The sequence below is a fragment of the Oncorhynchus clarkii genome, chromosome 21, assembly GCF_045791955.1.
Source record: "Oncorhynchus clarkii lewisi isolate Uvic-CL-2024 chromosome 21, UVic_Ocla_1.0, whole genome shotgun sequence".
In the NCBI taxonomy this organism is placed as follows: Eukaryota; Metazoa; Chordata; class Actinopteri; order Salmoniformes; family Salmonidae; genus Oncorhynchus; species Oncorhynchus clarkii.
Genome location: NC_092167.1, coordinates 15,475,638 through 15,490,019, shown reverse-complemented (window position 1 = coordinate 15,490,019; position 14,382 = coordinate 15,475,638). Strand labels below are relative to the sequence as shown.

Here is a 14,382-nt window from a genome sequence, read left to right as displayed (position 1 = left end):
CAACACTGTTAACCCTTGCCTGGAAACCCGATGTTGAGTTGCTTTGCTACTCCCCAACACTGTTAACCCTTGCCTGGAAACCCGATGTTGAATTGCTTTGAATTCTGCGTCAGGCAGAAATTAGTGTTTGAACCCGTACTTCTGTACATAGCACAGAGAGTGGACAACACCACTCATAACCTTTTTCAACTACTTGCTATAGGCACCGCCAGCATACCCCCAGGTGATAGTGATAGTCTAGACTAGCCTATGATTCTCAAACATTGTCCAAATAACCATAATACCTTTTCCGACACACATATGTGGGTGAAATTCTCCTTTCAGGCTTGACCCTTGACACTCTGTGGCTTCCCTAGGCCTATTGCATATTTGACCCTTGCAGATGAAGCCAGCAGTAGACTAATTTGCCAAAGTCTATCAATGATCCAGGTCTAATTGTTAAGTAAGGTTATACATTTGTCAAATAGCATGCTGTTTGTTGTGTAAAGTGATTTGAGGCCTTGGACCAGCTCTTCTTTCCCGCTGCGTCCGCACCCCAAACATCTCTCTCTGGGGCCGTAGCCCCAGCGGACAGCGCGCCCGTTTTGACTTGGACCCTAGATATTTAATGACCATCATTTAGGCCTACATAACAGCACGTGTGAGTCCCCAACAAAGACTCAGTATATTCAAAGCCAAACAAATAAGGTGGTTCATTAAAAAGTGAGTTAGACTAATTCTACGGGCACAATCGCATTTAATAAAATGGGATTTGTGTGTTTATTGTATTCTATAGCAGCAGGCCGGTTAGGGTTTAGCAGCGCTCAGGGAACTAGACACTTCACGGTTTCCATGAAAATGCAGGTTTCGTCGAAAGTATTTTCTTGGAATTTTGTAAAAAAAAATCGCTCTCTTTCTTCCATTCTCTATCACGCACACGCATATACATTATGAGCACTCAAACATACGAGATGCAGCTGGCTTGGCACTACCTTAAAAATGGTTGCGCTCTACACCACGTGACGCGATTCCTGGAAAGTTCTTGGAAATCGGTCTTTTGTGTATAGCTGTGGGTTTAATGGGGATTTGGTTAGTCAAAACACATACCGAAGGAAGGGGATTCAACGTCGCGGAAAAGACTGTCATTGGGATCTGTACCAAAAACAAGACAAGCGTGGTTTGGTGACTTTCTGCTTGACATTTAAAATCTTAACATTACCAGCAGCAAGCGAGTCGTGCGGAGTCGACTTGCCTCCGTCGCGAGACGTTGTCATCGCCTGTTTTGCACCACGGGTTGGAAAAATATTCTTAGTTTGTTTTCCACCTCGCCAAAATGACAACTGATTGATTAGCCCGCCAGAAGATAAATAATACGACATGGAAAACTCTAGCTATGTAATCGACATGGTTACACTGGCTAGCCGTTCCCTGGAAGTGTGTAGCTAACGAGCGGTTTTGTGCTTTGTTTATTTATTCATCTTAGTCCCCTTTTCTTTAGGGAGAAGTGTGTATTTGAATGGTCATCGGTTGAGTCGTTTGGTGCAGGATCCACTCGCAAATAGGTGATATTTCATTCATATAACTATCTGTTCATAGTATATTTAATTTGTCTGTTCATAGTATATTTACTTTGTAAACTAGCTAGTCAGCATTAGATAGCTAAACTGTAATGTTAGAAATGTGTTGTGAACATACGCGATAGTCGATGGCACGTGCTTTATTGGCTTTGGAACAGTGGTTATTTAAAAACGTTTACACGACCTCAATGTAGGCTTTAATGTAACCTACACAAAATAATCAAACATAGCTACAATAGACAAGTTGCAAACACCGAACAGGGCTGATGGTGATTTATGTTTTCAGTATCCCCCGCACTGCATATAGTGAGTTTAAACTGCCATTGCAATTTCCGAGAAGTAGTCGATTTCGCAGATCGTGCCTTAATCTGTTGTTTAGTTATTGTTTAATGCAGACGTAAACGTTTCATAATCTTTAATCTCCACTCATCAATTGTAAAACCTCGAGCATTTAAGTGTTATTTTTTTATTGAAGATTTATCAAGCGAATTAATTAGGCTTTTCAGTGTTCACCCTGTTTCGTGCCCCTTACTTGCCATGTTGTTTTTTAAAGTTTGCGCAAAGGTAACCCCATTCACATACATCAACTACCTTTAGTGCCTATTGAAGAATCTTCTGGCAGGGGAGTTAGAACCCCGACGCTCGTGCTGAACATTAAAACGCATCACTTGCGATACGATTTTGGAAAAATATTTCATATCAGCGAGAAATTAAATGACTACACGCCTTTATAGTGTTAGGGTTGTCACACGGCTATATTTCCATGTTACAGGGGTACCAGTACCGAGTTGATGTGCAGGAGGGGGTACGAGGTAATTGAGGTAGATGTGTACTTAAGGGTAGGGGTAAAATTACTAGGCAACAGTTAGCAGCAGTTTTTGTGATTTGTCGGAAGTTAGTGCAAAGGTGGTTCAATGCAGATAGTCCGGTTAACTATTTAGAAGGCTTATTGCTGGGGGGGCTCTTCGGGGTCCTGATGGTGCATCGCTACCGCTTGCGGTGCGGCAGCAGAGCGAACAGTCTATTATGACTCGGGTGGCTGGAGTCAAGCACATAACAGATATGTCACAATGTAACGTTAGCTGGTATCTAGCACGAATGCCCGTGGTTAAACTTCATTCATTTACGTGTGTGTTTTATTTATTAATTTACAGGACGATTAATTTATCAAATTCGAGAAGAAACCTGCAGAAGAAACTGGTTTTGCGACTGTGGTGCAACTGCCTGTCTTTTGGGGAATATTTTTGCATTTGTCGGATGTCTTTTGGGCAATTTCGGGTTGTTCCCCAATGACCTGCCACTCACCCGAATCCACCGAGACCATCGAAAATGAGAGAAGAACGGATACCGAGTCGCGAGTTGTAGACTCCGATGAGACTCGCATCGGTCAAGCCATGAAAGACCTTAAAAATACAGGTCAGTGCATGTCCTCATTTTATAGTTTTAGATTTCCTCTACACACACATTTCGACATGATTACTAAATGTTCCCATTTTCAGCGTTCTATTAGTTTTACCAGTACCCAGTACTGTTATATACATACGAGCATGACTTAGAATGTCATCGCATTTCTGAATTACAAATAAACGATATAGCCTAACTTTCTAAATATTTGTTTGCAATAAAAACTCCAAACAAGACCATATATCTCTATGGCCCTGAAAAAACGAGTGATTGTAAAGCAAACTAGTTTGAAAGTAACCTTATCTACATGCTCGTGCCCCTATCTAGCGCGATATGCATGCGGTCATGCAGTACGCACTTTCTGTACTCATTATGCATGGTTGGAAATGACAACTAAACAAAGCACACTTGGTATTTCATCGTTCAATGAATGCATTTCACCCATATTTATCCTGAACAGTAACGGGTTTGTTCTCTTGAATTTCGTAGTAATTCGTGCATGAGTTACTGTTTTTAAGTCGCAGAATGTATAAGGAAGTTTTGTTATAGGTTATTGTGAGTTTGTTGGAAGATAATTATTATTATTATTTTTTTACAATTCGACGCATTCAAATGAAAACATGTTCAGAACATGTCTATGAATTTATACAATGTGCCTTCAATCACATGTTTGGCATTGATGTACATTTTTCACAATACCTGTGTTAATTTACAGTTCTAATGAAATGTATGTTTCACTTCAAATGCTGTTAGAGTGAATTTATGTATAGGATTGCCATTATTGGAATGCTGTGGAGAGGTGGGATCATGAAGAGCTTGTCCAATGTTGTGATCTTAAAATGGAGGTGGTCATTTTGTTAGGTAAACATTTGTGGGCTATTCAAAGATCAAGCGTCTTTAATGTATTTTAAGAGGCATGTATTATCAGGGAAATACAAAATGTAACTTTGTATTCATCCTCTCTAGCAACATCGCCAACATCAACATATGTAAAAATGTAGATGGGAGATAAGTGTTTCTACTTGCATCACCAATTATTAGTAGGCATTGCTTACTAACTGGTTGATGTAATTGGAAACAATTATCTTTATTTACTACAAAACATAGATGTGCAATTTTCACATGTTGATGTTGGGCTGGTGTTGGAGATGATGAAAATGAAGTTACATTTTTTTCCCCTTCTAATTTCCCAGAAAAGCACATTGTTTCTAAGCAAAGCTCATAACTCTCAACTACGTGGGGAAGCTGTGCCAACTTTTACTGTTGAAAAGCGATATCTCAAGTATAAATACAGTAAAGTACACACACTAAAGCAGGGATCATCAACTAGATTCAGCTGCAAGCCGATGTAATTTGTTTTTCTTTTCTTGAGCGGATGGTCGGGGGCCGGAACACAATTACATATTAGTTTACTGCAAATTGACCTCAAGAAGCCCAAACAGATATTTGACTAAAACATGATAATTTCAAACCTTGCTTACATTTGTAATCGTGATCAAGTTTCATTATTATACGTGGGAATAAATCACTTGCTGATTTCCCGTTTTTGGTCTATTATATATATATATATATATTTATGTGTGTGTGTGTGTGTGTGTGTGTATGTATGTATGTATATATATATATATATACACACACACACACACACACACACACACACACACACACACACACACACACACTGAACCAAAAATATAAATGCAACGATTTAAAAGATTTTGCTGAGTTACAGTTAAGGAAATCAGTCAATTGAGATACATTCATTAGGCCCTAATCTATCGATTTCACATGAATGGGCAGGGGCGTAGCCATTACATTTGCATAAGTAATCAGACCCTTTATGCAGTACTTTAAAGCACCTTTGGCAGCGATTACAGCCTTGAGTCTTCTTGTATGACGCTACAAGCTTGGCACACCTGTATTTGGGGAGTTTCTCCTATTATTCTCTGCAGATCCTCTCAAGCTCTGTCAGGTTGGATGGGGAGCAACGCAGCACAGCTATTTTCAGCTCTCTCCAGAGATGTTCGATCGGATTCAAATTCGGAATCCTAATGGGTCGCTCAAGGACATTCAGAGACTTGTCCCGAAGCCACTCCTGTGTTGTCATGGTTGTGTGCTTAGGGTTGTTGTCCTGTTGAAGGTGAACCGTCGCCCTAGTCTGAGGTCCTGAGCGCTCTGGAGCAGGTTTTCATCAAGGATCTCTCTGTACTTTGCAAACGTTAATCTTTTCCTCTCCTGACTAGTCTCCCAGTCCCTGCTGCTCATAAACATCCCCACAGCCTTGTGTTGCCATCACCATGCTTCACTGTAGGGATGGTGCCAGGTTTCTTCCAGATGTGATGGTTGGCATTCAGGCCAAAGAGTTCAATCTTGGTTTCATCAGACCAGAGAATCTTGTTTCTCATGGTCTGAGAGTCCTTCAAGTGCTTTTTGGCAAACTCCAAGCTGGCTGTCGTGCCTTTTCCCGAGGCGTGGCTTTTGTCTGGCCACTCCACCATAAAGGCCTGATTGGTATAGTGCTGCAGAGATGATTGTCCTTCTGGAAGGTTCTCCCATATCCACAGGAACTATAGAGCTCTGTCAATGTGACCATCAGGTTATTGGTAACCTCCCTAACCAAGGCCCTTCTCCCCCGATTGTTCAGTTTGGTTGGGCGGCCAGCTCTAGGAAGAGTCTTGGTGGTTCCAAACTTCTTCAATTTAAGAATGATTGAAGCCACTGTTCTTGGGAACCTTCAATGCTGCAGGTATATTTTGGTACCCTTTCCCAGATCTGTGCCTCAACACAATCCTGTTTCGGAGCTCTACGGACAATTCCTTTGACCTCATGGCTTGGTTTTTGCTCTGACATGCACTGTGAACTGGGGACCTTTTTATATAGACAGGTGGTGCCTTTCCAAATCATGTCCAATCAAGGATGATCAATGGAATCAGGATGCATCTGAGCTCAATTTTGAGTCTTGTAGCCAAGGGTCTAAATACTTATGTAAATAAGGCTGTAACTTAGCAGAATGTGGGAAAAGGGACGGGGTCTGAATACTTCCCGAATGCAGTGTGAGAGGGAGACACATACATACATATATATATATATATATATACACACACAGTGCCTTGCGAAAGTATTCGGCCCCCTTGAACTTTGCAACCTTTTGCCACATTTCAGGCTTCAAACATAAAGATATAAAACTGTATTTTTTTGTGAAGAATCAACAACAAGTGGGACACAATCATGAAGTGGAACGACATTTATTGGATATTTCAAACTTTTTTAACAAATCAAAAACTGAAAAATTGGGCGTGCAAAATTATTCAGCCCCCTTAAGTTAATACTTTGTAGCGCCACCTTTTGCTGCGATTACAGCTGTAAGTCGCTTGGGGTATGTCTCTATCAGTTTTGCACATCGAGAGACTGAAATTTTTTCCCATTCCTCCTTGCAAAACAGCTCGAGCTCAGTGAGGTTGGATGGAGAGCATTTGTGAACAGCAGTTTTCAGTTCTTTCCACAGATTCTCGATTGGATTCAGGTCTGGACTTTGACTTGGCCATTCTAACACCTGGATATGTTTATTTTTGAACCATTCCATTGTAGATTTTGCTTTATGTTTTGGATCATTGTCTTGTTGGAAGACAAATCTCCGTCCCAGTCTCAGGTCTTTTGCAGACTCCATCAGGTTTTCTTCCAGAATGGTCCTGTATTTGGCTCCATCCATCTTCCCATCAATTTTAACCATCTTCCCTGTCCCTGCTGAAGAAAAGCAGGCCCAAACCATGATGCTGCCACCACCATGTTTGACAGTGGGGATGATGTGTTCAGCTGTGTTGCTTTTACGCCAAACATAACGTTTTGCATTGTTGCCAAAAAGTTCAATTTTGGTTTCATCTGACCAGAGCACCTTCTTCCACATATTTGATGTGTCTCCCAGGTGGCTTGTGGCAAACTTTAAACAACACTTTTTATGGATATCTTTAAGAAATGGCTTTCTTCTTGCCACTCTTCCATAAAGGCCAGATTTGTGCAATATACGACTGATTGTTGTCCTATGGACAGAGTCTCCCACCTCAGCTGTAGATCTCTGCAGTTCATCCAGAGTGATCATGGGCCTCTTGGCTGCATCTCTGATCAGTCTTCTCCTTGTATGAGCTGAAAGTTTAGAGGGACGGCCAGGTCTTGGTAGATTTGCAGTGGTCTGATACTCCTTCCATTTCAATATTATCGCTTGCACAGTGCTCCTTGGGATGTTTAAAGCTTGGGAAATCTTTTTGTATCCAAATCCGGCTTTAAACTTCTTCACAACAGTATCTCGGACCTGCCTGGTGTGTTCCTTGTTCTTCATGATGCTCTCTGCGCTTTTGACGGACCTCTGAGACTATCACAGTGCAGGTGCATTTATACGGAGACTTGATTACACACAGGTGGATTGTATTTATCATCATTAGTCATTTAGGTCAACATTGGATCATTCAGAGATCCTCACTGAACTTCTGGAGAGAGTTTGCTGCACTGAAAGTAAAGGGGCTGAATAATTTTGCACGCCCAATTTTTCAGTTTTTGATTTGTTAAAAAAGTTTGAAATATCCAATAAATGTCGTTCCACTTCATGATTGTGTCCCACTTGTTGTTGATTCTTCACAAAAAAATATAGTTTTATATCTTTATGTTTGAAGCCTGAAATGTGGCAAAAGGTCGCAAAGTTCAAGGGGGCCGAATACTTTCGCAAGGCACTCTATGTATATATATATATGGGGTGGAGGTAGACAGTCGCTTCTGCAGTGTACATTAACTGCAGAGATTCCTCTCATTCATTTCACTGAAAAAGCACTATAAAAATTGTGAGAATGTTATTAACCCACTCTCTAAGACCAAGTGCAATTTGTTTTAAAATTCCTGTGGACAGTATGAAGGGCTTTTTTTTTAGGGTTAAGGCTTAAATTCAGGTTTATGTTTATGTTTCATGTTCATAATTTCTGACTGTGTGCGTTCGTGCATGAGATTTTGATTTGGATTACCGTCTTTTCTCATAAAGCGATCTTGTTTTCTTTGAATAACCCAATGTTGTGTGTTCTGTCTCCTTGTGCTAATGCGTGAGTGTGTTTCTCTCTCCTAACAGGCTGGTACTGGGGCAGCCTGACCGCCAACGAAGCCAAAGAGATTCTCCAGGATGCATCAGAGGGCACCTTCCTGGTGCGAGACAGCTCCCAGAGGGACTACCTGTTCACCATCTCTGCCATGACCTCCGCCGGCCCAACTAACTTGCGCATCGAGTACAAGGAGGGGAAGTTTAAACTAGACTCTGTGGTGCTGATCAAGCCCAAGCTCAAGCAGTTTGACAGTGTGGTGCACCTGGTGGAACACTACGTGCAGCTGTCCAGGACTACCAGTAAAGGTGCGTCGTCAGGGGCGTCGCAGTCCCTGGCCCCACCCAACGGCACGGTTCAGCTGCTACTGACTAAGCCTGTGTACACTGCCACGCCCTCTCTACAGCACCTGTCCCGGATCGCCATCAACAACGCCACCAGGCAGGTGCAGGAGCTGCCTTTACCCAACAGGCTAAAGAACTACCTGACGGACTACAGCTACAATGTATAGTAGGACTGCAAATCCCAGATGTGGTTTGGGATAGAGAGCAGTGCACCTGCCATGCAGTGGCAGTCAGACTATCACCCAGTCCGAAGTCAGTCTTTAGCCCCAACCACTAGACACGGCTTGAAGGCCCCCGTACTTCTGGAAGGATTGCTGTTGAGCAATATGCTTATAGAGCCAAGTCAGTCATCTAATCCTCAGGAAGCTAGGTGGAATTTCTCCCATATTACTACACCCTTCCAGTTCCTTTAGTGCTACAGTTGTTCATCAAAAAGGGCTTAGGAGTTGGAGCTAAGGGTTGATTTCAGACCTGGGTCATGTACATAATTCTGAAACGGGTGCAAATGTTTTCAAGCCGAAGTGGTATACCCTGCCTGCAGACCAGCTCAGGTAAACAGGGTTTCGGAACCTTCTGAACGAGACCCAGGAGGGATGGCAGTTGGCACTCAACTTTTTTTTTTTTGCTTCTCATTTCAAGCTCTTTGTTGCTTTACATACTCTGCCTCATGTCTGAGAAATGAGCATCTGACACGGTGTCCACTTTTTGTTCTGATTTATGTTTGAGTTTGTTCATATTCTATATTTTCTTTTTTTTGTACTGTAATCATAAGAAGGGGCAGTGCTGGGGTGTCGTGAACTGCATGTAGTGCAACTAGTCATTTAACTACCCTTTTCAGTATCTTGGAGGTAGTTGAACTAAATTCAAATATTGGTAGTGTTTTCAGTTAATTACTTTTTTTGCTGTGTAGCGAACTACAACATTACTTTTTTTTTTTTTTTTAATTGTCAAGTTTGCAACTTATTTTTCAACCTCATTTACTTAATTATCACTTGAAAGTAGAGGTCGACTTTAATTAGGGCCGATTTCAAGTTTTCATAACAATCGGAAATCGGTGTTTTTGGGTGCCGATTTAATAATTTTTTATTTTTTTACTATTTAAAAAATGATTTTAATACCTTTTTATTTAACTAGGCAATTCAGTTAAGAACACATTCTTATTTTCAATGATGACCTAGGAACGGTGGGTTAACTGCCTCGTTCAGGGGCAGAACGACAGATTTTCACCTTGTCAGCTCGGGGGATCCAACCTTGCAACCTTACAGTTAACTAGTCCAACGCAATAACGACCTGCCTCTCTCGTTGCACTCCACAAGGAGACTGCCTGTTACGCGAATGCAGTAAGCCAAGGTAATTTGCTAGCTAGCATTAAACTTATCTTATAAAAAACAATCAATCATAATCACTAGTTAACTGCACATGGTTGATATTACTAGATATTATCTAGCGTGTCCTGCGTTGCATATAATCTGACTGAGCATACAAGTATCTGACTGAGCGGTGGTAGGCAGAAGCAGGCGCGTTCATTCAAACAGCACTTTTGTGCGTTTTGCCAGCAGCTCTGCGCTGTTTATGACTTCAAGCCTATCAACTCTCGAGATGAGGCTGGTGTAACCGACGTGAAATGGCTGGCTAGTTAGCGTGCGCTAATAGCGTTTCAAACATCACTCGCTCTGAGCCTTCTAGTAGTTGTTCCCCTTGCTCTGCATGGGTAACGCTGCTTCGAGGGTGGCTGTTGTCGTTGTGTTGCTGGTTCGAGCCCAGGGAGGAGCGAGGAGAGGGACGGAAACTATACTGTTACACTGGCAATACTAAAGTGCCTATAAGAACACCTAATAGTCAAAGGTTAATGAAATACAAATGGTATAGAGGGAAATAGTCCTATAATTCCTATAACTACAACCTAAAACTTATTACCTGGGAATATTGAAGACTCATGTTAAAAGGAACCACCAGCTTTCATATGTTCTGAGCAAGGAACTGAAACGTTAGCTTTCTTACATAGCACATATTGCACTTTTACTTTCTTCTACAACACTTAGTTTTTGCACTATTTAAACCAAATTGAACATGTTTCATTATTTACTTGAGGCTAAATTGATTTTATTGAGGTATTATATTAAGTTAAAATAAATGTTCATTCAGTATTGTTGTAATTGTCATTATTACAAATACATTTTGAAAAATAGGCCGATTTTAAATCGGTATCGGCTTTTTTGGTCCTCCAATAATCGGTATCGGCGTTGAAAAATCATAATTGGTCAACCTCTACTTGAAAGTGTTTTGTTGTTTTAATAGGGCCAGGGTGATCTAACTTGCAATTTGTAGTCTGACATTTCAGATTTAGATATAAGAATTTTTCACGTAGTAGTCTGGATGTAGTTAACACATTTTTCAAAATAACTAAAGTTAAGTAAGCTATAAGTGTAGCTTATTTTCTTCCAGTGCAAAGTAATTGGTAAACTATTTTCAGTGTTGTTTCCCCAACACTGAGAAGGGAGGATTATTATTTATTTTCACTCTTCTGATTTTTTTGTTGTTGTTTTTTTTGTGATAAAGCACAAGCAATATACAGGCTTCAAATCTTGCGTTGGTTTCTCTCACACTGTCTCGCTCTGCCTCCTGCTAAGAGGTTAAAAGTAATAGATTTTCTGAACTTCTTAATCCTGGATGTTCCTCCCACTACGCATCACTTTTGTGCGACACCTCAATACTTCATCACTGCATTTTCCTTCGATAGAAAATGCCCTTGAGCAAGTCGCTGCTCACACCTCAGAACTAGACCTTGGTTAGACAGACAGACAGGCTGCATCTAACATCCAGCTACTACTAAAAGAAGGAATTACATTTCCAAGAGCATATTAGATGTTCGGCCAGGGGTTTTCATTGGATCGACGTGAATCTTATTTTAATCAATATTTTAAGTATTTATTGATTGTGCTACTGTATTTCCTAGAAAAATAAAAGTTACAAAAATAAAACCTGAAAGCATGCTTTATCATCGCCTCTATTCTGCAATTTGGGAGGCAATAATGAATGTGATGCAGGTGTGTCATGGTGCTCATGTGTATTGTTTGACTCATTCTCCACTTTCAGTACATAGGGTTCAGTGTGAACAATTCTCGCAGAATATTCCAGAATTCACTCTTGATACATGATCATGACATTTACTGTTTTCATATGGTGCTTAAATACAAGTGTCTAGTGTTTTCTCTGTGAGGAAACCAGAAAAATAAAACAAAAGAATGGAATCGAAGACTCGTTCCTATCTCTGTGTGACGGTTTTCAGTTTACGTTTAGCTGTAGGCTCTGGGCAATAGGTTTGGGCGATGTCGAGGGGGCACAGGGATGAGGCACCAGTCAATATTGTTTTTGTTTGAAATTAAACATAATAGAACCCACCCACCGGCCACTAAAACAATCAATTCCTGCTACTGAGACCTGGCTTGGTGAGCAACAACGCCAGCACACACACAGTTCTGGTCTCTCTGGGTTAGTTGGCTGCATTCCTGCAGCTTCTAAAGCAGGATGGGACGTTCAGACTAGGCCAGGGCAGACAATTTGATGCAGAGAATCAGTAATCATGTCCTGCAGAATATATTTCTGTAAATGAGTGTTCTGTAATGTTGTCCTGTATAAAATGCCCCTTGTTAGCAGCAGATGCAGAACACTGTTCAAAGGTGCGGATTGGAGTAGACTGACTTGAAGCAATTTCCTATGAATCAAAGAACTGAGTGCCTCAGTAGGCTATATGTTCAAATTCCACCTGCAGCATTGTTCAGTTTTATGTAGTGTTTGTTGGATCCATCCTTGCTCACAGTACAGTGGCTTACCCACTGAGGAAACACACTATGTTTGGGGCACAGCGGCTGCAGCCTGCGTATCTCTGGGCCATCCTAGCTAGCGCTGGTTTGATGAGATCAGGCTGGGTATTAGATTGTATTCTGCTTGTGGAGCAGAATGAGACTTAAATCCCAGTGCCCATGCTTACACTTTCTATAGGGACTGTTCATTCTGTAGCGGTCGCATGATGGAAAGGCCGGTAGTGTAGGGATGTGTTCTGCTGTACCTGCAGGTTCTCACCTTCCTCAGTCCAAACACCATTACCCCCAGTAAGCGAGGATAAAGGTTTAAATTTAGCAGGCTGGAAAACCTACCTATTTGGTAACACCACCTGAACACTCAATATGGTCTGATTTTGTGTGCAGATAGTGTATCAGAAAGTGTTTTTCTGAGAAATCCACCGGGTCCAAGAACAAACCTTGTTAATGGCCAAGTATTGCTATTGGAGAGGCTGCTATGTGTTGCATTCATAGCTGATTGCTAACCAATTACATCTTAATAATGTGTGTGCTTTGTCTCTTCATGTTATATTCCTCAAGTCACCTGCAAAGCACATCTGTCAACTCATTTTATAATAGATCACTTAGAGGCATAACACTCCCTTACATGACAGAGGAACAGGTTATAAAACAGGTCTTTCACAGAATTGGTCAATTTCACTCCACGTTGTTTCCTCCTTTCAAAATCCGAGACAACTGCAGACTTCAACAAACCCTTGTTGTAATGGCTGAAGAGGAAGAGCTACTATATCAATCAGGACTCAAAAGGTAAGACCGTTGATGACCGGTTGAATAGGAAGAAGACATGGAAGAAGGATCAAGGCTGTCAATTGTCATATCGACCATGGTTTAGGGTCAGGGTTTCCCCTGCTGAGCTGTAGGGAAGCTACTAGAGCTTACGCCTTAGTGTCGTTGGATGCAAAGCTCTCACCGGGTCACCAGGGTTTTTTTTCCCTCCACTGTAAACGTGTTACTGTCTTACAGTCTCTTTCTGTTATCATCACCGGTCCAACCTGTTCTGGTATCCGTTATTATTATTGGGATATTTAAAAGGCAAATGCAGCATCCTTGTTCTTGTCATTCATATCCAAATCTACCATGCAAATATGAAGCCTGGTAACAGCCTCAACAGATCAGTTGGGACATGAGAGTCAGAGCTGATCTTAAATGGGGACATGGTTCAGTAATGCAGAACTGGGTGCAACTAGACACATTTGAACGTTTTATATTAATTGTGCAGTTCATCTCCATTATTGTAGTATTATAAACAACCTTAAGCACCAGAGATGCAGAGATGTTCCTTCGTCTCTGTTCGCATTCTCATGTAATTATGTTGGCTTGGCTCTGCAGCCGTATAGGTTTTAGACTGGACACTGTTCTGAGAGTTGCACTGACACAGCACATTGCCACGCGGATGGGACATGAGGTTTCAGATGCAACTGTAATTGAAAATGGCAGGTCAGATTAACATGACAATGATGACATAGAGGCCTGCCTGTCAACATGGGTTTATTTCATTAACTGGTGTCACATGGGATCCCATCAGGGATTTATACTCAAGGCTTCGGCTCCCTCACCGTATACCTCTCAAGCACAACTTACAGTGTTATTAGTTTAATAAGAATGAAAACTGTTTTGTTTTATTGTTGACAAATAAATCAGTCTAAAGCTGTTTATTTACACAGGCAACCCAATTCTGATCTTTTGCCCAATAACTGGTATTTGACCAATCAGATCAGATCTTTTGCCCATAATTGGGCAAAAGATTAGAATTGAACAGGCAGCCATAAAAGCTACAAATACTTGTAGTTACATCTATTTCCTAATAGATCCAGCAGCAATTTTGTTTTTTAGAAGTAGAAGAAAAATGTGGACATTTGTTTGAAATGAATGTAAAAAATAAGCAATTCATCTCTGGGGTGCATTGTTTACAAGACAAACATGAGACAGGCTAATTCTGCCACAAACAGAATATTTTTGGAAAGAGTTATCAGAGGAAACGTTCCCCAGTGGAATTGCAGGCCCGTTTACTTCCTCATCAGGGTCACAGCTACAGTTGAAGTCGGAAGTTTACATTCACTTAGATTGGAGTCATTAAAACTCATTTTTCAACCACTCCACAAATTTCTTGTTAACAAACTATAGTTTTGGTAAGTCGGTT

At 41.1% G+C, this 14,382-nt stretch overlaps 1 protein-coding gene across 2 annotated transcripts; it reads left to right on the top strand.

The window, feature by feature from the left end:
• Positions 1-1,025: 1,025 nt before the first annotated feature.
• LOC139378644 (suppressor of cytokine signaling 2) lies at positions 1,026-11,635 on the top strand. 2 transcript variants are annotated; one of them, XM_071120996.1, is made up of 4 exons: positions 1,063-1,272; positions 1,463-1,541; positions 2,711-2,972; positions 8,068-11,630. In XM_071120996.1, exons 3-4 carry the CDS (start codon positions 2,846-2,848, stop codon positions 8,544-8,546), a joined length of 606 nt encoding a protein of 201 aa, XP_070977097.1. In that variant the 5' UTR covers positions 1,063-1,272; positions 1,463-1,541; positions 2,711-2,845; the 3' UTR covers positions 8,547-11,630. The 2 variants fall into 2 exon arrangements, with proteins under 2 accessions (XP_070977098.1, XP_070977097.1); XM_071120997.1 differs by lacking the exon at positions 1,463-1,541 and having other exon boundaries at positions 1,026-1,161; positions 8,068-11,635.
• The last annotated feature ends 2,747 nt before the right edge of the window (positions 11,636-14,382 follow it).